Source organism: Arachis stenosperma, chromosome 3 (assembly GCF_014773155.1).
Source record: "Arachis stenosperma cultivar V10309 chromosome 3, arast.V10309.gnm1.PFL2, whole genome shotgun sequence".
Taxonomy (NCBI): Eukaryota; Viridiplantae; Streptophyta; class Magnoliopsida; order Fabales; family Fabaceae; genus Arachis; species Arachis stenosperma.
The window spans coordinates 119,838,441-119,862,135 of record NC_080379.1 but is presented as its reverse complement, the minus strand read 5'-3'; the positions used below and the strand labels follow the sequence as shown (position 1 = coordinate 119,862,135).

Genomic DNA, 23,695 nt, shown 5'->3' with positions numbered 1-23,695 from the left:
TCTCAAGCACATTAAGGATAACCTCTTTTTCATTGACCCTTAAAGTCAATTTACCCTTTTTTACATCTATAAAGGCTCTTCCTATAGCTAAAAAGGGTCTTTCCAAAATAATAAAGGCATTGTTGTCCTCTTCCATATCCAGTATTACAAAATCAGTAGGAAAATAAATAGTCATAATTTCACAAGTAAATTCTCAATAACTCCCAAAGGAAACTTAATTGAATGGTCAGCAAGTTGAAGAGAAATATGAGTGGATTTTACCTCATCAATTTAGAGCTTTCTCATCAAGGAAAGTGTCATGAGATTGATGCTAGCTACAAGATCACATAATGCCCTCTGAATAGTGGATTTTACCTCATTAATTTCCAGGATCTTGCATATTCTCGGGGAGATCCTTCTGAATAATAGCACTACATTCCTTTGTAAGCACCACGGTTTCACTCTCCTTCCAATCCTCTTGTTGGTTAACAACTCCTTTATAAACTTAGCATAAAGAGGCATTTGCTCAAGGGCCTCTACAAAAGGAATGTTGATCTGAAGCTTCTTGAAAACCTCTAACAATATGGAAAATCGCTTGTCTTTAGAAGCCTTCTGAAGTCTTTGAGGATATGCCATCTTAGGCTTGTACTCAGGTGCTTTAGGCTTTGCCAGATATTGCTCAAGATCAACCGGCAAGGGGTTATTCGGATGCCTTGGAAGGGTATATTCTTCTTGGCTCTTAGCCTTCTTTGGAGCTTTTTTTTCAACTGGTTCCTCACTTACTTTTGCTTTTGAGCATGTTACCTTACCACTTCTCAAATGTATGGCCTTGCACTCTTTCCTTGGATTAGACACTGTATCACTGGGGAATGTATTAGGAGGCCTCTCAGGTGCTTACTTTCTCAACTAACCTACTTGAATCTCCAAGTTTCTAAGTGAAGCTTTGGTTTCCTGCATAAAACTATGAGTGCTCTTGGAGAGTTCTGTAACTATAGATTCCAAGTCAGATGATTTTTGAGAATGAGAAGGTGCTTGCTATGGTTGAGAGGGCTGAAGCTGATGGTTGTTGAAGTTGTTTTGATTAAAATTACCCTGAGAATTGGTGCTAAAATTCTGTTGCCTCTGTGGTTGATTTCTCCAACTAAAATTAGGGTGATTCCTCCACCCCGGATTATAAGTCTTAGAGAACGGATCATTATTGGGGGTCTAAAGGAATTGCCCATGCAATTAACCTATTCAGAAGAAAATTAGCCATAATCATAACTTTCACCTTGAGGGAAGCTACCACTCATGTCATAGGAAGTATCTTGTGTATTGATAGTTGAGACTTGCAATCCACTCAAGTTTTGAGCAATAACACTAATCTATTAAGACATGGCCTTGTTCTGAGTGGTGCACGAAATTGCAATCACACTTTTGCAATCCCGCACAACTAACCAGCAAGTGCACTGGGTCGTCCAAGTAATACCTTACGTGAGTAAGGGTCGATCCCACGGAGATTGTCGGCTTGAAGCAAGCTATGGTTATCTTGTAAATCTTAGTCAGGATATCAGAAATTATCAGGATTGATTGTGAAAAGCAAAAGAACATGAAATAATTACTTGTTTTGCAGTAATGGAGAATAGGTTGAGGCTTTGGAGATGCTCGGCCTTCTGAATCTCTGCTTTCCTACTGTCTTCTTCCTCAAATACGCAAGGCTCCTTCCATGGCAAGCTGTATGTAGGGTTTCACCGTTGTCAATGGCTACCTCCCATCCTCTCAGTGGAAATGTTCAACGCACCCTGTCACGGCACGGCTATCCATCTGTCGGTTCTCGATCAGGCCGGAATAGAATCCAGTGATTCTTTTGCGTTTGTCACTAACGCCCCGCCTTCAGGAGTTTGAAGCTCGTCACAGTCATTCAATCATTGAATCCTACTCAGAATACCACAGACAAGGTTTAGACCTTCCGGATTCTCTTGAATGCCGCCATCAATTCTAGCTTATACCACGAAGATTCTGATTAAAGAATCCAAGAGACATCTACTCAATCTAATGTAGAACGGAGGTGGTTGTCAGGCACGCGTTCATAGTTGAGAATATGATGAGTGTCACGGGTCATCACATTCATCCGGGTTAAGAACAAGTGATATCTTAGAACGGAAGCAAGCATAATTGAATAAGAAACAGTAGTAATTGCATTAATCCATCAAGACACAGCAGAGCTCCTCACCCCCAACCATGGGGTTTAGAGACTCATGCCGTGGAAGGTACACAAAGAAACGTGTAAAGTGTCATGAGGTACAGATACAATGTCAAAAGATCCTATTAATAGTAAACTAGTAACCTAGGGTGTACAGAAATGAGTAAATGACGTAAAAATCCACTTCTGGGTCCACTTAGTGTGTGCTTGAGCTGAGCAATGAAGCATTTTCGTGTAGAGACCTTTTCTGGAGTTAAACGCCAGCTTTCATGCCAGTTTGGGCGTTTAACTCCAAGTTTTATGCCAGTTCCAGCGTTAAACGCTGGAAATTCTGAGGCTGATTTGCCACGCCGGTTTGGGCCATCAAATCTCGGACAAAGTATGGACTATCATATATTTCTGGAAAGCCCATGATGTCTACTTTCCAACGCCGTTGAGAGCGCGCCAATTGGGCTTCTGTAGCTCCAGAAAATCTACTTCGAGTGCAGGGAGGTCAGAATCCAACAGCATCTGCAGTCCTTTTCAGTCTCTGAATCAGATTTTTGCTCAGGTCCCTCAATTTCAGCCAGAAAATACCTGAAATCACAGAAAAACACACAAACTCATAGTAAAGTCCAGAAAAGTGAATTTTAACTAAAAACTAATAAAAATATACAAAAAACTAACCAAATCATACTAAAAATATACTAAAAACAATGCCAAAAAGCGTATAAATTATCCGCTCATCACTGAGCAAGAATTGTGTCCGAACAGTTTTGGCATCTCACTCTATCCTCTGAAATTCAGAATGATTGGCTTCTTTAGGATATCAGAATCCAGATAGTGTTATTGATTCTCCTAGTTAAGTGTGATGATTCTTGAACACAGCTACTTTATGAGTCTTGGCTGTGGCCCAAAGCACTCTGTCTTCCAGTATTACCACCGGATACATACATGCCACAGACACATAATTGGGTGAACCTTTTCAGAATGTGACTCAGCTTTGCTAGAGTCCCCAATTAGAGGTGTCCAGGGTTCTTAAGCACACTCTCCTTTGCCTTGGTTCACAACTTTTATTTCTTTCTTTTTCTCCTTTTTTTTTTCGAAATTTTTTTTTTATATTCACTGCTTTTTCTTGCTCCAAGAATCATTTTTATGATTTTTCAGATCCTCAATAACATGTCTCTTTTTTCATCATTCTTTCAAGAGCCAACAATTTTAACATTCATGAATAACAAATTCAAAAGATATATGCACTGTTCAAGCATACATTCAGAAAACAGAAAGTATTGTCACCACATCAAACCAATTAAGCTAGTTTCAAGGATAAATTTCAAAATCCTATACTTCTTGTTCTTTTGTGATTAAAGCATTTTTCATTTAAGAGAGGTGATAGATTCATAGGACATTCATAGCTGTAAGGCATAAACTTTAAATTTTATTAATTATGAATTAAGAACAAGACTCAGAAAATAAATATAAGATGAAACTAAAAATAGAAAACAAAAATTTAAATAGGCTCCTAATGATAGAGGTTTTCACAGAGTTAGGACTCAACAACCTTGATTTTGAGAAGTGGATGCTCCCTCAGCTTGAGAGGAGAGCTTTTGGCGTTTCAACTCTTGGAGTTCACGCCCCTGCTTCTCTTGTTCCTTCAGCAATTTGCAGAGCATGCAGTTCTGATTCTGCTGTTCTTTCTTAAGTTGCTCCATAGTCTCTTGCAACTTGTTGATAGATGCTTCTAGGCTGGCCCAGTAGCCAATTTCAGGGAATTCAGGGAGGAACTCCTGCGCCCTCCTTTTGATAGAGTTGTCTTGCATTTGTCCTTCCATTGACTTCTTGGTGATTGGATGTTCAATGGGTATGAATTCATCTACTCCCATCTTCACCCCAGCCTCTTTACAGAGCAAGGAGATCAAGCTTGGGTAAGCTAGTTTGGCTTCAGTGGAATTCTTATTTGCAATTGTGTAGATCTCACAAGCAATCACATGATGAACCTCCACTTCTTTTCCAAGCATAATGCAATGAATCATCACTGCTCTCTTGATAGTGACCTCAGAACGGTTGCTAGTGGGCAATATGGAACGCCCAATAAAGTCTAGCCAACCTCTTGCAATTGGTTTGAGGTCTCCCCTCTTGAGTTGGTTTGGGACACCCTTTGAATTGGTTATCCACTTAGTTCCAGGGAGGCATATGTCCTCTAGAACTTGATCCAACCCTTTATCTACTCTCACCATTCTCCTATTAAAGGAGTCAGGATCATCTTGCAGTTGAGGCAATTTGAAGATTTCTCTTATTTTGCCCAGATGGAAGTACATAACTTTCCCTCTGACCATGGTTCTGTAAGTATGGTAAGCGGTTCCAGTCATTCTCTGCTTATCTGTTAGCCACAGATTTGAGTAGAATTCCTGAACCATGTTCCTTCCAACATTTATCTCAGGATTGGTTAGAACTTCCCATCCTCTGTTTCGAATTTGCTCTTGGATCCCCGGATATTCATCTTCTTTCAGATCAAATTTTACTTCCGGGATCACTGACCTCAGACCCATTATTTTGTGATAATGGTCTTCATGTTCTTTGGTTAAGAACTTCTCTTGATTCCAAAGATTCTTTGGATTATTCTCTTTCTTTCCTCTTAAATTGGTTTGTTATCCCTTAGGAGCCATGGTCTTGATGAATCTTGGCTTAGTGATCACGGAAAAGCACACCAAACTTAGAGGTTTGCTTGTCCTCAAGCAAAGGAAAGGAAAGAAGAGAGAGAGAGGAGGAGCAAATTCGAATGGTGTGGGCAATGAGGGGTCCAAACGTGTATTTATAATGTGGGGAGGAGAGATTTCGAAAAAAAGAAAAATTTGAAAGAAGATTTGAGAAGATATGGAAAGAATTTGAGAGAAGGGTGAGTTTTTGAACAAGATTTGGGATTGATTTGAGAGATTTGAAGAATGATTTTAGATTTTTGAAAATTTGAGATTGAATGATGAAGGGTTGAGATGTATTTTTGTAGAAAAGTATGGGTAAGAAAAGGAAAGTTTGAAAAAAATTTGATTTGAAAACAAAATTGTGGTCCCCCCACCTTTCTGGCGTTAAACGCCCAGAATGGCACCCATTCTGGCGTTTAACGCCCATTTGTTGCCCCTTTTGGGCGTTTAACGCCCAGCCAGGTGCCCTGACTGGCGTTAAACGCCAGAATTCCTTTATCACTGAGCGTTTTGCTAAACGCCCAGGATGCTGCACACCTGGCGTTAAACGCCCAGAATGGTGCCCATTCTGGCGTTTAACGCCCAAAATGGCACCATTCCTGGCGTTAAACGCCCAGAATGGTACCCATTCTGCCGTTTAACGCCCAAAATGCCCTTTACTGGCGTTTTTTTGCCAGCAAGCTCTTTTTCTCTACTTTTTGAGCTGAATCCTTCTGTAACTCTGTGAATTCCTTCATTTTTGATACTGCCCTTTGTAAAAACAAATCATATAACCTCCTAATGACTGGGTTGCCTCCCAGTAAGCGCTTCTTTACTGTCTTTAGCTGGTCCTTTACTGAGATTCACTCAAGTCTCAGTTTTGAGCATTCCTGCTCAAAATTGCTTTCAAGATAATGCTTGATTCTCTGTCCATTAACAATGAACTTTTTGTCAGAATCAATATCCTGAAGCTCAACATATCCATATGGTGACACTCCTGTGATCACATACGGACCCCTCCACCGGGATTTGAGCTTTCCTGGAAATAATTTGAGCCTAGAGTTGAAGAGCAGAACTTTTTGTCCTGGCTCAAAGTCTTTGGTTGACAACTTCTTGTCATGCCACTTCTTTGCCTTCTCCTTATAAATTTTTGCATTTTCAAAGGCATTGAGTCTGAACTCCTCTAGCTCATTTAACTGGAGCAATCTTTTTTCACCAGCTAACTGAGCATCCATGTTTAGGAATCTGGTTGCCCAGTAGGCTTTATGTTCCAGTTCCACGGGCAGATGACATGCCTTCCCATACACTAGATGGTATGGAGAGGTTCCTATAGGGGTCTTGAATGCTGTTCTGTATGCCCACAGAGCATCATCCAAGCTCTTTGCCCAATCCTTTCTTCGGGCTATCACAGTCCATTCTAGGATTCTTTTTAGCTCTCTGTTAGAGACTTCAGCTTGCCCATTTGTCTGTGGATGATACGGAGTTGCCACTTTATGGCTAATTCCATATCTAACCATAGCAGAGTATAGCTGTCTATTGCAGAAATGAGTGCCCCCATCACTGATTAGTACTCTGGGAACACCAAACCTGCTGAAGATGTGTTTCTGGAGGAATTTCAGCACGGTCTTGGTATCGTTAGTGGGTGTAGCAATTGCTTCTACCCACTTAGATACATAGTCCACTGCTACCAGAATGTAAGTGTTTGAGTATGATGGTGGGAATGACCCCATGAAGTCAATTCCCCATACATCAAACAATTCTATCTCTAATATTCCTTGTTGAGGCATGGCATATCCGTGAGGCAGGTTACCAGCTCTTTGGCAACTGTCACAGTTACGCACAAACTCTCGGGAATCTTTATAGAGAGTAGGCCAGTAGAAGCCACATTGGAGGACTTTAGTGGCTGTTCGCTCACTTCCAAAATGTCCTCCATACTGCGATCCATGGCAATGCCATAGGATCCTTTGTGCTTCTTCTCTGGGTACACATCTGCGGATCATTCCGTCTGCACATCTCTTAAAGAGATATGGCTCATCCCATAGGTAGTACTTGGCATCTGAAATTAATTTCTTTCTTTGCACTCTGCTGTACTCCTGGGGTATGAACCTCACAGCTTTATAGTTTGCAATGTCTGCAAACCATGGAGCTTCCTGAATGGCAAAGAGTTGCTCATCTGGGAAAGTCTCAGAGATCTCAGTAGAAGGGAGGGACGCCCCAGCTACTGGTTCTATTCGGGACAGATGATCAGCTACCTGGTTTTCTGTCCCTTTTCTGTCTCTTATTTCTATATCAAACTCTTGCAGAAGTAACACCCATCTTATAAGCCTGGGTTTTGAATCCTGCTTTGTGAGTAAGTATTTAAGAGCAGCATGGTCAGTGTACACAATCACTTTGGATCCCACTAGATAAGATCTAAACTTGTCAATGGCATAAACCACTGCAAGTAATTCTTTTTCTGTGGTTGTGTAATTCTTCTGTGCATCATTTAGAACACGGCTAGCATAATAAATGACATGCAGAAGTTTGTTATGCCTCTGTCCCAACACTGCACCAATGGCATGGTCACTAGCATCACACATTAATTCAAATGGCAATGTCCAATCTGGTGCAGAGATGACTGGTGCTGTGACCAGCTTAGCTTTCAGGGTCTCAAACGCCTGCTGACACTGTGTGTCAAACACAAATGGCGTGTCAGCAGTGATGACAAGTCATCATATACCCATTTTTCAAGCTAATTTTACTTGTTTTGTTAGCATTTATGCACTTTCTTATATCCTAAGTAAGTGATTTGGAGTGAAAATGCATAACTTCTTTAAATCAAGCAACCACCATTAAATTAATGTTAATCCATGAGGTTTGAGCTAATTTTAATTGAATTTTAATTGATTTATAAGCCTCTTGAATTTAGTGATACTTGGAGTGGTTGTTTTGGTTTATTGTAGGTGAAGAAAAGAAAAGGAAAAGCGTGGCCTAAGAAGTGTAGTCCAAGGAAAGGAAAGTGTGGCAAAAGAGAGAAGAAGCGTGCCGCATGCAAAGGGGGAGGCAACATTGCCCTCCACAAGGGCACACTGCCCTCTAGGAGGGCAACATAAGATGACCAAGCAAGGAAGGCAACTCTGCCCTGCCCACTACAAGGGCAGAGCACAAAATGTGCCTTGAGATCAAGAGGAAGAGAACCTTGCCCTGCCCTTGTGGAGGGCAGAATCGGGCTCTCCAAGGAAGAAATTTGAAGAAAAAATGCCACCCATGCATGCCACAAGACTCGAACAAGGAACCATGAGGAAGCCAAGAACTAAGGTTGATTGCCGTGCCAAGAAGCCAAGAAAAAAATGAGAAGCGTGTGCCCCAGCCGTGTTTCGAACATGGGACGTGAAAGAGGGAACATTGCCCTGCCCTCTGCGCGGGCAGGGCAGAATCTTGTGTGTGGCGCACCAAGAAGCAAATCTGGCGCACCATGGCACGTCCCTGGCAGCATCTGGCGCACCAACCTCAATCCTGGCAGCACCAAAATTTCCTGCCCTGCCCTCTGCGAGGGCAGGGCAGCATCCTATGCACCAAGCTCAATTCTGGCGCACCAATTTTTGATTCTGGCGCACCAATTCCTGATTCTGGCAGCACCAAGGAATTTCTGGCGCACCAACTTTTCCTGCCCTGCCCTTGGCGCGGGCAGGGCAGCATCTCACGCACCAAGGCCGCACCAGCTCGCACCAACCGTTCGCACCATGCATCAATTTTCTGCCCTGCCCTCCACAAGGGCAGGGCAGCCTCCTGGGAGCACTTGTCATGGGCCGAAAATTCAAATTAAAATCCATTTGAATTCATTTCTTCACCAATTCAAAAGCCCATCCAAATCCCAATATCCAAGAATAGAAAGTGTATAAATAGGAATTAGTTTGATGTAATTAGGAGCTTGACACCTCTTTTCACTTTGGCACTTTACCTTCACTTTTGAATTTTTCCTTTCTTTTGAGCTTTGGCACTTGTTCTTGGTGACTTCACTGAGAGTTCTGAGAATTGGGGAGGAGAATTGATCTCTCTTCTTCCTCATTCTTGACTAAGCATTTTCTAATCTTCTGTTTTTGAGTTTTGGGTGTGAGAAATTGAGGAAATTCTGTCTCAATTCCCATTCAAACTCTCTTTAAACCTTCTCTGCATAATTCAATTCACTTTCAATTTCCTTTACTGCTTCTTCTTAAAATTTTCTGTCAATTGCTTTGATAATTCAGATCTGGGAAGGAAATTGGGTTTTAGGCTCTGCTACCTAAGCCTTTGAGTCTTGAGATCAAAATTCACTTTGGGTTCTTCTGTGAAACTTGCTGCACTTTACTTTAATTTCTGTTTAAGCTTGCATTGCTTCTAATTCAATTCCTGCTCAATTAATTGTTGCAATTTACTTTCTCTTTGTTTAGATTCTGCAATCCCAGTCCTCAAATCCCTTTTACATTCAAGCAATTTATATTTCTTGCCATCTAAGTTACTGCAATTTACATTTCTTGCACTTTAAGTTTCAGTCATTTACTTTCTTGCTCTTTAAGATTCTGCAAATTTACAACTCTGTTCTTTAATTTACTACACTTTTCCCTTCCCCCTTTTTCATTTACTGTCATTTACTTCCTGTTAAATACAAATCACTCAACTAAAACTGGATTCGCTTGACTAAATCAACCACTAAACTAAAATTGCTCAATCCTTCAATCCCTGTGGGATCGACCTCACTCATGTGAGTTATTATTACTTGATGCGACCCGGTACACTTGCCGGTGAGTTTTGTGTTGGATCGTTTTCCACACATCAAGTTTTTGGCGCCGTTGCCGGGGATTGAAATAGATTGACAATGATTAAGTGAAGTGGAGGTCTAGATTAAGCATTTTTTTCTTTTCTGTTATTCTAATTCTCACTAACACACTAACTGTTTGAATTTTTGCTTAAACTAACTAAAACCTCATTCTAGCAATAGATTAAAGTTTTATTGATTTTCTGGGTCTGTGTGTTTATTGTTGTGTGTTTGCATGTCAGGTACAGGAAGATCTTCCCCTATCCTCTCTGAAATTGATCAAAGAACTCTTCGGAGAATAAGAAGAGCTGAAAGAGGGAAGAACGTTATTGGAGAAGAAGAATCTGAGGAGGAATTCCAAGAAATGGAAGGAGATCCCAATCAACCAGAAGGAGGAGCCAATAATAACCAACATCAACGAAGAGTCCTGGCTTCATACACATTTGCAAATGCTAGGCATTGTGGGAGTAGCATTCTTCCTCCCAATGTCAATGCAAACAATTTTGAACTCAAGCCACAACTCATCACTTTGGTTCAAAACAACTGTTCCTTTGGAGGAGGACCTTTGGAGGATCCAAATCAACATTTGTCCACCTTCTTGAGAATTTGTGACACGGTGAAAACCAATGGTGTACCTCCTGATAGCTACAAGTTGTTGCTCTTCCCATTCTCTCTCAGAGATAAAGCCACTCAATGGCTAGAGACCTTTCCAAAAGAAAGCATCAACACTTGGGATGACTTGGTGAGCAAGTTCCTTGCTAAATTCTATCCTCCTCAAAGAATCCTAAGGTTGAAGACTGAGGTTCAAACGTTCACTCAAATGGAGTCTGAGAACTTATATGAAGCATGGGAAAGATATAAGGCTCTATTGAGGAAATGTCCACCAGAGATGTTCACTGAGTGGGACAAGTTGCAGAACTTCTATGAGGGACTCACTCTTAAAGCTCAAGAAGCTCTTGATCACTCTGCCGGAGGCTCATTACAACTCATGAAGACCACAGAGGAAGCTCGAAACCTCATTGATATGGTGGCCAACAACCAATATTTCTTTGCTTATCAAAGACAACGCCAACCATCACAGAGAAGAGGAGTAATGGAGTTGGAAGGAGTTGATTCTATTCTGGCTCAGAACAAGATGATGCAGCAGCAGATTCAACAACAATTTGAGCAAATGGCCAAAAGGATTGATGGCTTGCAAGTTGCAGCAGTGAGCACCACAAGCCAACCACCAACTACTTGGGTGCAAAGTGAAGAAACTCAAGAAGAGCAACAGCAAGAGCAAGTCCAATACATGCACAACCCAAATCCTGGAACAAATGAAGTTTATGGAGATACTTACAATCCATCTTGGAAGAACCATCCCAACCTCAGATGGGGAGACAACCACAATCAAAACCAACAACCATGGCAAAGAAACACAAGTCAGAACAATTGGAAAAACATAAACCACAACCCCCAGCCAAACACTAACCAAAACTCATACAGAAAACCACAAAACAACTACCCAAATTCTAACCAATACCCACCCAATAACCACCTAACTAACCAAAACACCTATCCTCATCCATCAACACCCCAAAATCAACCCATCTCACAAGACTCACAGAGAATCACCAATCTAGAACAGCTCATGGAAAAACTGATGAAGAACCAAGAATTAACAACAAAGAACCAAGAAGCCTCCATGAAGAACCTAGAGAGACAGATTGGGCAAATCTCCAAGAAGATCTCTGTTGAAAAACCATCAAGTTCACTACCTAGTGATACCATTCCCAACCCAAAGGAAGAATGCAAGGTCGTGCAACTAAGAAGTGGAAAAGTGTTAACAGATGGTAACCAAGGAGCAACCAAGCATAATGACACTGAGCCAACAAAGAATGATGAAGCCATCAACAAAGACATGACAACCAAGAATGCTCCAGAAAAACTCACAGAGGAAGACAACAAGCCACAGAATTTGAAGAAAGGAAAGAAGATCTTGGAAGAACCAATTCCAAAATAACATCAGATGGAGAAAAGCTCAACACCACCACTGCCTTATCCACAGAGATTTCACAAGGAAACAAAGGATCAGCATTTCCACAAATTTCTTGAGACTTTCAAGAAGTTGGAGATAAACATACCTTTAGCTGAAGCATTGGAGCAAATGCCTTTGTATGCCAAGTTCTTGAAGGAGCTCATCAATAAGAAAAGAGATTGGAATGAGAAGGAAACGGTGATGCTCAGTGAAGAATGTAGTGCACTCATTAAAAAGGGACTCCCTCCCAAGCTTGAAGACCCTGGAGGTTTCTTCTTACCATGCACTATTGGAAACCTATTCATTAACAAGGGGATGTGTGATCTAAGAGCAAGCATAAATCTAATCCCATATTCTCTAGTGAAAAAGCTTGGCATAGAGGAGGTGAAACCAACACAGATGTCCTTGGAATTGGTGGACCAATCAGTAGTATATCCTAAGGGGCTGATTGAGAACCTTTTAGTTAAGGTTGGCAAGTTCATCTATCCGGCAGATTTTGTGATCCTGGATTCTTCAGAAAATGGAAGTGACTCTATGATACTTGGTCGACCATTTTTGGCCACTGCTAGAGCCATTGTGGATATAGAGCAAGGATAGTTAACCCTTAGGATGCATGAGGAGAGCATCATCCTGAAAGTCTTTCCAGAATTACAAAGGGATGAAGAAACAAGCAAAATGAGTAATGATCTCCTTCCAAAGCAATCAACTGACAAGGAAGTAGAACATAAAAACAAGCAGATGCAAGAAGAAAAAGGACTTCAAAAGGAAGCAGGGGTGATAAACAAGAAGGAAGGTATCACAACTCAAGTCACTGTCAAGAAAGAAAGATCAACAAGAAAGAAGAAGGTGAAGAGCAATAAAAAAGCTCACAAAGGGTGGAAGAACAAGAGAACCCCAACTGAAGGATTTTCTAAAGGTGATAAAGTGCAACTAGTATATCAACAACAGGGAGCAGAAGATTATTACACTGTCAACCAAATACTTTCTCTTGAGCATATGGAAATTGAGCATCAAGGCACACAAAGAAAGATGACAGTGAGAGGTGACAAGTTGAGACATCACCAATATCAACCACCTTAAAGGGAAGTCCAATGTCAAGCTAGTGACAATAAAAGAGCGCTTGTTGGGAGGCAACCCAACCTAAGGTAGTTTTCTTTTCATAGCTTTTCAATAAAAATGTTGAACAAGTGGTATGTATTGCAAGAAGCTAAGTTTGGTGTTGCACACCAAAACAATTTGAGGGAGAATGAAAACTTCTAAGTTTGGTGTTCCACCAAAAATATCATTTAAAAACACATTCTCACCTCTTGCATGATTCTAGCTCCAAGCAATCAAACACATTATTCAACTGTGGAATTGTTTCATAGCTTTAATTTCATTAACCTTTAGCAAGAACACATGGTTTCAATTATGGTTGACTTGTTGCATCTGAGACAGTGGCAAAACAATTAAGTTTGGTGTTCACACACCAAAACAAATCCTGAAACCACACTCAGTTTATGCACACTAACCACATAACTAAAGGCTTGAGAAGCAAGCAACTTTGAGGATTATGCAGAACATGAGTCAACAATTGAAGACATTATGCATCTTAACTCAAAGAGAACACAACAGGAAGAAAAATCAAAGGACTGCAACTTCAAAGGTTGTATCTAAACTTAATCCTTGCTGCTGTGAAATGTTTTGAATCTGGAAGCCATTGTTTGTCTTGCTAAAGTGTTTATCTAGCTGCAAGTGAAACTGTTTGTTAAAATGCTAAACCTGCATATTGCTTGTATCCATCACTTAGCTTTAAATATTGTTTTGTTTCCCATATGCTTAAATAAAAGAGTTTGGTTTGAATTGAAAAGTAAAATATCCAATGTTGCACAAGTATGAATGGAAGTTGGTGGTGGTATATGTGTATGATTAAATGCATAACTCATGAAATAATTGTTGCATAATATCATTCTCATTCAATTGTGAGTTAGCTTGCTGCTACAAAGACTCTTATCAAGAATGAAACAGCCCTTGGTAACAAAAACAGAAAGAAAAGGAAGAAAGAAAAAGCCAAAATGGCAAAGAAAACAAAGAATAAAGGTTGGACACCAATAGCTTGGACCCTAGGACATATGCCTGTGGTGTTCTTGTACTAAGATCTGCTTAGATGAGTAAATTCTAAGGGGTATTTTGAAACCCGGTCACTTAGATCAACTGATTTGGGATGGCCAATTGAAAAGCCACAATAAAGAGCAACTTAGATACAAAACATTTAGTTATCCAAAGAGATGCTGGGCATCAATGATCCTAGGAAGAATTAATGAGCCATGTGTCTGTGGTGGAAAGATGTTGAGCAAAAGAAAAGAAAATAAAGCCAAAGGCTATGCTGCAGCATTTGACACCCAACCTCTAAAAGAATAATAAGCTTGTTAAGCATTGTAAGCCAAGAAAAGTTAGCAAGGGAGTGAGTAAAAGGTGAGTCTTATAACAGCAAGTTTAGCAAACCTTTGATGCAAAATGTATATTATGTAACAAGAACAATAACTTGAGTTGTCATTGTTTGCATAAATGCCCCATAGATCAAGTTCTGCTATCTGCATAATAAGGATAAGTATCCTTTTCTTATTCATTCCATTTACTCTTAGTTTTGAGGCTTGCTTGGGGACAAGCAAGATTTAAGTTTGGTGTTGTGATGACAAGTCATCATATACCCATTTTTCAAGCTAATTTTACTTGTTTTGTTAGCATTTATGCACTTTCTTGTATCCTAAGTAAGTGATTTGGAGTGAAAATGCATAACTTCTTTAAATCAAGCAACCACCATGAAATTAATGTTAATCCATGAGGTTTGAGCTAATTTTAATTGAATTTTAATTGATTTATAAGCCTCTTGAATTTAGTGATACTTGGAGTGGTTGTTTTGGTTTATTGTAGGTGAAGAAAAGAAAAGGAAAAGCGTGGCCTAAGAAGTGTAGTCCAAGGAAAGGAAAGTGTGGCAAAAGAGAGAAGAAGCGTGCCGCATGCAAAGGGGGAGGCAACATTGCCCTCCACAAGGGCACACTGCCCTCTAGGAGGGCAACATAAGATGACCAAGCAAGGAAGGCAACTCTGCCCTGCCCACTACAAGGGCAGAGCACAAAATGTGCCTTGAGATCAAGAGGAAGAGAACCTTGCCCTGCCCTTGTGGAGGGCAGAATCGGGCTCTCCAAGGAAGAAATTCGAAGAAAAAATGTCACCCATGCATGCCACAAGACTCGAACAAGGAACCATGAGGAAGCCAAGAACTAAGGTTGATTGTCGTGCCAAGAAGCCAAGAAAAAAATGAGAAGCGTGTGCCCCAGCCGTGTTTCGAACACGGGACGTGAAAGAGGGAACATTGCCCTGCCCTCTGCGCGGGCAGGGCAGAATCTTGTGTGTGGCGCACCAAGAAGCAAATCTGGCGCACCATGGCACGTCCCTGGCAGCATATGGCACACCAACCTCAATCCTGGCAGCACCAAAATTTCCTGCCCTGCCCTCTGCGAGGGCAGGGCAGCATCCTATGCACCAAGCTCAATTCTGGCGCACCAATTTTTGATTCTGGCGCACCAATTCCTGATTCTGGCAGCACCAAGGAATTTCTGGCGCACCAACTTTTCCTGCCCTGCCCTTGGCGCGGGCAGGGCAGCATCTCACGCACCAAGGCCGCACCAGCTCGCACCAACCGTTCGCACCATGCATCAATTTTCTGCCCTGCCCTCCACAAGGGCAGGGCAGCCTCCTGGGAGCACTTGTCATGGGCCGAAAATTCAAATTAAAATCCATTTGAATTCATTTCTTCACCAATTCAAAAGCCCATCCAAATCCCAATATCCAAGAATAGAAAGTGTATAAATAGGAATTAGTTTGATGTAATTAGGAGCTTGACACCTCTTTTCACTTTGGCACTTTACCTTAACTTTTGAATTTTTCCTTTCTTTTGAGCTTTGGCACTTGTTCTTGGTGACTTCACTGAGAGTTCTGAGAATTGGGGAGGAGAATTGATCTTTCTTCTTCCTCATTCTTGACTAAGCATTTTCTAATCTTCTGTTTTTGAGTTTTGGGTGTGAGAAATTGAGGAAATTCTGTCTCAATTCCCATTCAAACTCTCTTTAAACCTTCTCTGCATAATTCAATTCACTTTTAATTTCCTTTACTGCTTCTTCTTAAAATTTTCTGTCAATTGCTTTGATAATTCAGATCTGGGAAGGAAATTGGGTTTTAGGCTCTGCTACCTAAGCCTTTGAGTCTTGAGATCAAAATTCACTTTGGGTTCTTCTGTGAAACTTGCTGCACTTTACTTTAATTTCTGTTTAAGCTTGCATTGCTTCTAATTCAATTCCTGCTCAATTAATTGTTGCAATTTACTTTCTCTTTGTTTAGATTCTGCAATCCCAGTCCTCAAATCCCTTTTACATTCAAGCAATTTATATTTTTTGCCATCTAAGTTACTGCAATTTACATTTCTTGCACTTTAAGTTTCAGTCATTTACTTTCTTGCTCTTTAAGATTCTGCAAATTTACAACTCTGTTCTTTAATTTACTGCACTTTTCCCTTCCCCCTTTTTCATTTACTGTCATTTACTTCCTGTTAAACACAAATCACTCAACTAAAACTGGATTCGCTTGACTAAATCAACCACTAAACTAAAATTGCTCAATCCTTCAATCCCTGTGGGATCGACCTCACTCATGTGAGTTATTATTACTTGATGCGACCCGGTACACTTGCCGGTGAGTTTTGTGTTGGATCGTTTTCCACACATCAAGCAGCTAGCAGGTTACTTAAAGGTTTTGCAATTTTCGAAAAATCCTTGATAAACCTTCTATAGAATCCTGCATGCCCCAGAAAGCTTCTGATTGCCTTAACATTGGCAGGTGGTGGTAATTTTTCAATTACCTCTACCTTTGCCTTATCCACCTCTATTCCCCTGCTTGAAATTTTGTGTCCAAGGACAATTCCTTCAGTCACCATAAAGTGACATTTCTCCCAGTTTAAAACCAGGTTAGTCTCTTGGCACCTTTTCAGGACAAGTGAGAGGTGGTTAAGACCGGAGCTGAATGAGTCTCCATATACTGAGAAGTCATCCATGAAGACTTCCAGAAATTTCTCCACCATATCAGAGAAGATGGATAACATGCATCTCTGAAAGGTTGCAGGAGCATTACACAGACCAAAAGGCATCCTTCTGTAGGCAAACACGCCAGAAGGGCAAGTAAATGCTGTTTTCTCTTGGTCCTGAGGATCTACTGCAATTTGGTTGTAACCTGAATAGCCATCCAAAAAGCAGTAATAATCATGACCAGCTAGTCTTTCTAGCATTTGGTCTATGAATGGTAAAGGAAAATGATCCTTTCTGGTGGCTGTATTGAGCCTTCTGTAGTCAATACACATACGCCACCCTGTAACTGTTCTTGTAGGAACTAGTTCATTTTTTTCATTATGAACCACTGTCATGCCTCCCTTTTTGGGGACAACTTGGACAGGGCTCACCCAGGGGCTATCAGAAATAGGATAAATAATCCCAGACTCTAGTAATTTAGTGACCTCTTTCTGCACCACCTCCTTCATGGCTGGATTTAGCCTCCTTTGTGGTTGGACCACTGGTTTGGCATTATCCTCCAACAGGATCTTGTGCATGCATCTAGCTGGGCTAATGCCCTTAAAATCACTTATGGACCACCCAAGAGCTATCTTGTGTGTCCTTAGCACTTGAATCAATGCTTCCTCTAAAGCAGAGCTTATAATCACTGGAAAAGTTTCACCCTCTCCCAGAAATGCATACTTCAAGGATGGTGGTAGTGGTTTGAGTTCAGGTTTGGGAGGTTTATCCTCCTCCTGAGGAATTTTCGAAAATTCCTTTGTTTCCTGTGGTTCTTCTTGATCAGGTTGAACATCCTGGAAGATGTCTTCAAGCTCTGATTCTAGGCTTTCAGTCATATTGATCTCTTCTACCAGAGAATCAATAATGTCAGCGCCCATGCAGTCATTTGGTGTGTCTGGATGCTGCATAGCTTTTACAGCATTCAACTTGAACTCATCCTCATTGACTCTCAGGGTTACTTCCCCTTTTTGTACATCAATGAGAGTTCGTCCAGTTGCTAGGAAAGGTCTTCCTAGAATGAGAGTTGCACTTTTGTGCTCCTCCATTTCCAGCACCACAAAGTCAGTTGGAAAGGCAAATGGCCCAACCTTGACAATCATATCCTCTATTATGCCTGATGGATGTTTAATGGAGCCATCAGCAAGTTGGAGGCATATCCTGGTTGGTTTGACTTCTCCAGTCAACCCAAGCTTTCTGATAGTGGATGCAGGTATTAGATTGATGCTTGCTCCAAGATCACATAGGGCTGTCTTGGTGCAGGCACCTTCTAATGTGCATGGTATCATAAAGCTTCCTGGATCTTGAAGCTTTTCTGGTAAGCTTTTCAGGATGACTGCACAGCATTCTTCAGTGAGAAATATTTTTTCAGTTTCTCTCCAATCCTTCTTATGACTTAAGATCTCTTTCATGAACTTAGCATAAGAAGGTATTTGCTCAAGTGCCTCTGCAAACGGAATCTTTATTTCAAGAGTCCTTAGATAGTCTGCAAAGCGGGCAAATTGCTTATCCTGTTCCGCTTTGCGGAGTTTCTGAGGATAAGGCATCTTGGCTTGATATTCTTCAACCTTAGATGCTGCAGGTTTATTCCTTACAGAAGTGGTTGAAGAAGCCTTTTTAGAGGGATCACTGTCAGCACTCTCAGGTGTCTGATCCTTCCTTGGCGTCTGAACGCCAGAAATGGGTGAAGATTGGGCGTTAAACGCCAACTTCTCTCCTTTTTCTGGCGTTTGAACGCCAGAACTGGGCAAGGAATGGGCGTTTAACGCCAGCTTTCCTTCCCCTTCTGGCGTTTGAACTCCACTAGCATTCCTCTCTGGGCTCTTACTGTCCTCAGAGGGATTTTGAATAGTGGTTTGGTTATCCTCTGTCAATTGTTCCTTATTTGACTTTTTGCTCTTTTGAGTGGTGTTGTTCAGTGTCTTTCCACTCCTCAGTTGAACTGCTTGACACTCTCCTGTTGCCTGTTTAGATATCTGCTGTTTTGCTTGATTCAACTGCAGTTCTATGTTCTTGTTAGCAACTTTAGTTTCATGGAGCATCTCTTTAAATTCTGCTAACTGTTTTGTCATCAGGAGCAATTGTTGATTAAGCTCAATCATCTGTTCTTGAGGATTAGGATCAGTGACTACTGCCATGACTTCCTCTTTTGGAGAGAACTCATTGCTAGAGTATAAGTATTGGTTTCTAGCAACAGTGTCTATAAGCTCTTGAGCTTCTTCAATTGTCTTCCTCATGTGTATAGATCCACCAGCTGAGTGGTCTAAAGACATCTGAGCTTTTTCTGTAAGCCCATAGTAGAAGATGTCTAACTGTACCCACTCTGAAAACATTTCAGAGGGGCATTTTCTTAGCATACCTCTATACCTCTCCCAGGCATTATAAAGGGATTCATTATCCTCTTGTTTAAAGCCTTGGATGTCCAGCCTTAGCTGTGTCATCCTCTTTGGAGGGTAAAAATGATTCAGGAATTTGTCTGATAACTGTTTCCATGTCTTTATGCTTGCTGTAGGTTGGTTATTCAACCACCTTTTAGCTTGATCTTTTACAGCAAATGGAAACAGTAATAGTCTGTAGACATCCTGATCTACCTCTTTATCATGTACTGTGTCAGCAATTTGTAAGAACTGTGCCAGAAACTCAGTAAGTTCTTCCTGTGGAAGACCGGAATACTGGCAATTTTGCTGCACTATGATAATGAGTTGAGGATTTAGCTCAAAGCTGCTTGCTTTGATGGGAGGTGTACAGATGCTACTCCCATATGCAGCTGTAATGGAGTTGGCATATGACCCCAGAGTCCTTCTGGACTGATCAATCCTACTTAGTTCCATAATGGATAAAGAGAAATGATATGGATTGCAAACAGATAAATATATTTTTCTTTTTTTTTTTAGTTAAACGAAAAAAAATAAAATAAAACAAAAGAAAATTAAAAAAAAATTCGAAAATCACAAAGAAAATAAGATCAAAGCAAATTGAGAACTGAATCAATTAGTTAATTAAAAAGATTTTGAAAATAGCAATTAAAAAGATATGATTGAAAAAAATTTTTTTTTTTTGAAAAAGATTTGATTTTTGAAAAGAGGAAAGAGAAAAACAACAAAAAGACACCAAACTTAAAATTTTTAGAAAATCAAACACAATTTTTCGAAAATTTTAAAGGAAAAACACAAAAAGGACACCAAACTTAGAATTTTTACGGATCAAAAAGGGACTAAAGACATGCAAATTCGAAAATTAGAAGAAAAACAAAAGCATGCAATTGACACCAAACTTAAAATATGAAACTAGACTCAACTAAAAGACTCTAAACCAACAAAAATAAAACAGTCCTAATCTAAGCAACAAGATAAGCCGTCAGTTGTCCAAACTCGAACAATCGCCGGCAACGGCGCCAAAAACTTGGTGCACGAAATTGCAATCACACTTTTGCAATCCCGCACAACTAACCAGCAAGTGCACTGGGTCGTCCAAGTAATACCTTACGTGAGTAAGGGTCGATCCCACGGAGATTGTCGGCTTGAAGCAAGCTATGGTTATCTTGTAAATCTTAGTCAGGATATCAGAAATTATCAGGATTGATTGTGAAAAGCAAAAGAACATGAAATAATTACTTGTTTTGCAGTAATGGAGAATAGGTTGAGGCTTTGGAGATGCTCGGCCTTCTGAATCTCTGCTTTCCTACTGTCTTCTTCCTCAAATACGCAAGGCTCCTTCCATGGCAAGCTGTATGTAGGGTTTCACCGTTGTCAATGGCTACCTCCCATCCTCTCAGTGGAAATGTTCAACGCACCCTGTCACGGCACGGCTATCCATCTGTCGGTTCTCGATCAGGCCGGAATAGAATCCAGTGATTCTTTTGCGTCTGTCACTAACGCCCCGCCTTCAGGAGTTTGAAGCTCGTCACAGTCATTCAATCATTGAATCCTACTCAGAATACCATAGACAAGGTTTAGACCTTCTGGATTCTCTTGAATGCCGCCATCAATTCTAGCTTATACCACGAAGATTCTGATTAAAGAATCTAAGAGACATCTACTCAATCTAATGTAGAACGGAGGTGGTTGTCAGGCACGCGTTCATAGTTGAGAATATGATGAGTGTCACGGGTCATCACATTCATCCGGGTTAAGAACAAGTGATATCTTAGAACGGAAGCAAGCATAATTGAATAAGAAACAGTAGTAATTGCATTAATCCATCAAGACACAGCAGAGCTCCTCACCCCCAACCATGGGGTTTAGAGACTCATGCCGTGGAAGGTACACAAAGAAACGTGTAAAGTGTCATGAGGTATAGATACAATGTCAAAAGATCCTATTAATAGTAAACTAGTAACCTAGGGTGTACAGAAATGAGTAAATGACGTAAAAATCCACTTCTGGGTCCACTTAGTGTGTGCTTGGGCTGAGCAATGAAGCATTTTCGTGTAGAGACCTTTTCTGGAGTTAAACGCCAACTTTCATGCCAGCTTGGGCGTTTAACTCCAAGTTTTATGCCAGTTCCAGCGTTAAACGCTGGAAATTCTGAGGCTGATTTGCCACGCCGGTTTGGGCCATCAAATCTCGGGCAAAGTATGGACTATCATATATTGTTGGAAAGCCCAGGATGTCTACTTTCCAACGCCGTTGAGAGCGCGCCAATTGGGCTTCTTTAGCGCCAGAAAATCCACTTCGAGTGCAGGGATGTCAGAATCCAACAGCATCTGCAGTCCTTTTCAGTCTCTGAATCAGATTTTTGCTCAGGTCCCTCAATTTCAGCCAGAAAATACCTGAAATCATAGAAAAACACACAAACTCATAGTAAAGTCCAGAAAAGTGAATTTTAACTAAAAAATAATAAAAATATACTAAAAACTAACCAAATCATACTAAAAATATACTAAAAACAATGCCAAAAAGCGTATAAATTATCCGCTCATCACTGAGCAAGAATTGTGTCCAAAGAATCTAATTCTATGACTCCATTTCTCACAGAGGTCCTCTCAAAAGAATATAGATATTGATTATTAGCAACCATATCAATCAAGTCAAGAACTTCCTTAGGAGTCTTTTTCATATGAAAAGATCCATTTACAGAATTATCCAAAGACATTTTGGCGGTCTCAGTAACTCCATCATAGGAAATCTATAATTGAATCCAGTCTAAAAACAGGTTAGGAGGATATTTTCTGAGCATCAACTTGTACCTCTCCCAAGCTTCATAGAGAGATTCAACCTCTCTCAGCCTGGAAGTCTAAACATCAGTCCTTAGCTTAGTCATCTTCTGATGTGGAAAGAATTTGGTCAAAAATCTATTGACCAACTTGTCCCATGTATCCAAGCTCTCCTTGGGTTGTGTTTCAAGCCACTGCTTCCGTATAGCAAATGGAAAGAGTAATAACCTATAGACATTAGAATGAACTCCATTGGTCTTCACCGTTTCATAGATTTGTAGGAAATTGGAGATAAATAAATTTGGGTCTTTCTGCAGGAATCCATGAAACTGACAATTTTTTTTGCACCAAAGCAATGAGCTGAGGCTTCAACTCAAAATTATTAGCAGCCATAGGAGGTACAACAATGTTGTTGCCATAGAAGGCAGGGCTAGGAGCTATGTATGAGCCAAGTGTCCTTCTAGGTTGCTTAGGCATATTAGGAGCATTGAGAGCATTAGGATTAACAATATTGTTGTTGTTGTTGTTTGGATCCATAGTAGACTCTTCAGATTTCTTTTCAAAATTATCCTTGAGAGTCTTAGCAGCTTTATAAGCTCTAGTCTGCTATAAACACCTCCTTAAGGCCCTTTCAATCTCAGGATCAAAGTTTAGAAGAGGTTTCTTGTTTCTGTTCCTACTCATAAACAAACAAAAACATGAAAAGTGGGAATCTCTATGTCAGAGTGAAGAGAATTCCCAGTAAGATAATCCGAATAAAAGAAATAAAACAAAATAAATTAAATAAATTGAGCTAAAATTTTTGAAAATTACTAAAAAAAAGGGAACAAGAAATTTCGAAAATAATAAGGAAAAAGAAATAGGAAAACAAATTAAATAAACTAAAGAAACACCAAACTTAATTTCAAAAATTAAAGGAAGAATTTTAAACAAATTAAAGCAAAAATTTCTAAAACTTAAGGAAGGAAATTAAACAAAATTAAAATAAAGAAAGTCTAATATAAGTAATCAAATAACGGGAAGTTGTCAATCACAGTCAATCCCTAGCAACGGTGCCAAAAATTTGGTGTACATTTCTAAAATCACAAACTAACCGACAAGTGCACCGGGTCGAACCAAGTAATATCTCAGGTGATTGAGGGTCGATCCCACGAGCATTGAAGGACCAAGCAACAATAATTGAATGATTTACTTAGTCAGACAAGCACAAAAGAGTGTTTTGAGTTCAAATGCATTAGACAGTACTCGGAAAAATTAAGAAAGCAAACGGTAAACAGGTTGTGAAAAGTATATGAGAAATCAGTTAAGGTTTCAGAAATATTTATTTTTTCGGATTAACAATTCTTACCAAGTACTTTAATCATACATGATTCAATTCATAGCAAAGTCTAATTGATTAAACCTTAATTCCTTAGTGATTTACTCTCCTCTAACCTAATCAACCACCAATTCCTTGGTCACTTAATTTAAAATAAAGGTTTAAGTCCAATTCTAACTTATTAGCCACACCAACCCTAAATACCTGTAGATAAAGTGATTATATGTCACGTATCAAGTTATGTCCAAGTAATTAGGGAATTATGAGTACTTTCAAACTGTTATTCAAGTGAGTTAACTTTTCCAAGATTCAAAAGAAATTCAAGTAGAAAAAGAGTTATCTTCCAATATACTCTAATTCCTAAGATGAAGAAAGAAATTAATCCTTAAATTTAAATCAATACATAAATCAAAGTAGAATGACAACAATTTTATTCCATCAAAATAAACAGAGCTTCTAACCTTAATAGAGGGTTCCAAAAGTGTGTAAAGTGCAAAATGAGGAAGAGATTGGA

At 40.1% G+C, this 23,695-nt stretch overlaps 1 protein-coding gene across 1 annotated transcript; it reads right to left on the bottom strand.

Annotated features, from left to right (window-relative positions):
- Window positions 1–270: 270 nt before the first annotated feature.
- On the bottom strand, window positions 271–22,400 carry LOC130966641 (uncharacterized). The gene is made up of 2 exons (XM_057891459.1): window positions 22,198–22,400; window positions 271–841 (listed from the first exon to the last, which is right to left on the bottom strand). The coding sequence occupies exons 1-2, from the start codon at window positions 22,398–22,400 to the stop codon at window positions 271–273; spliced, it is 774 nt and encodes a 257-aa protein (XP_057747442.1).
- Window positions 22,401–23,695: the final 1,295 nt, after the last annotated feature.

Excerpts from the sequence above, each read along its gene's own strand:
- LOC130966641 (XM_057891459.1), bottom strand. The coding sequence starts at position 22,400 with ATGGATCCAAACAACAACAACAACAATATTGTTAATCCTAATGCTCTC. Across the intron at positions 842-22,197 it reads GCTTTGGTGCAAAAAAAATT|TGATACAGTGTCTAATCCAA; the intron begins GTCAGTTTCATG and ends TACATTCCCCAG.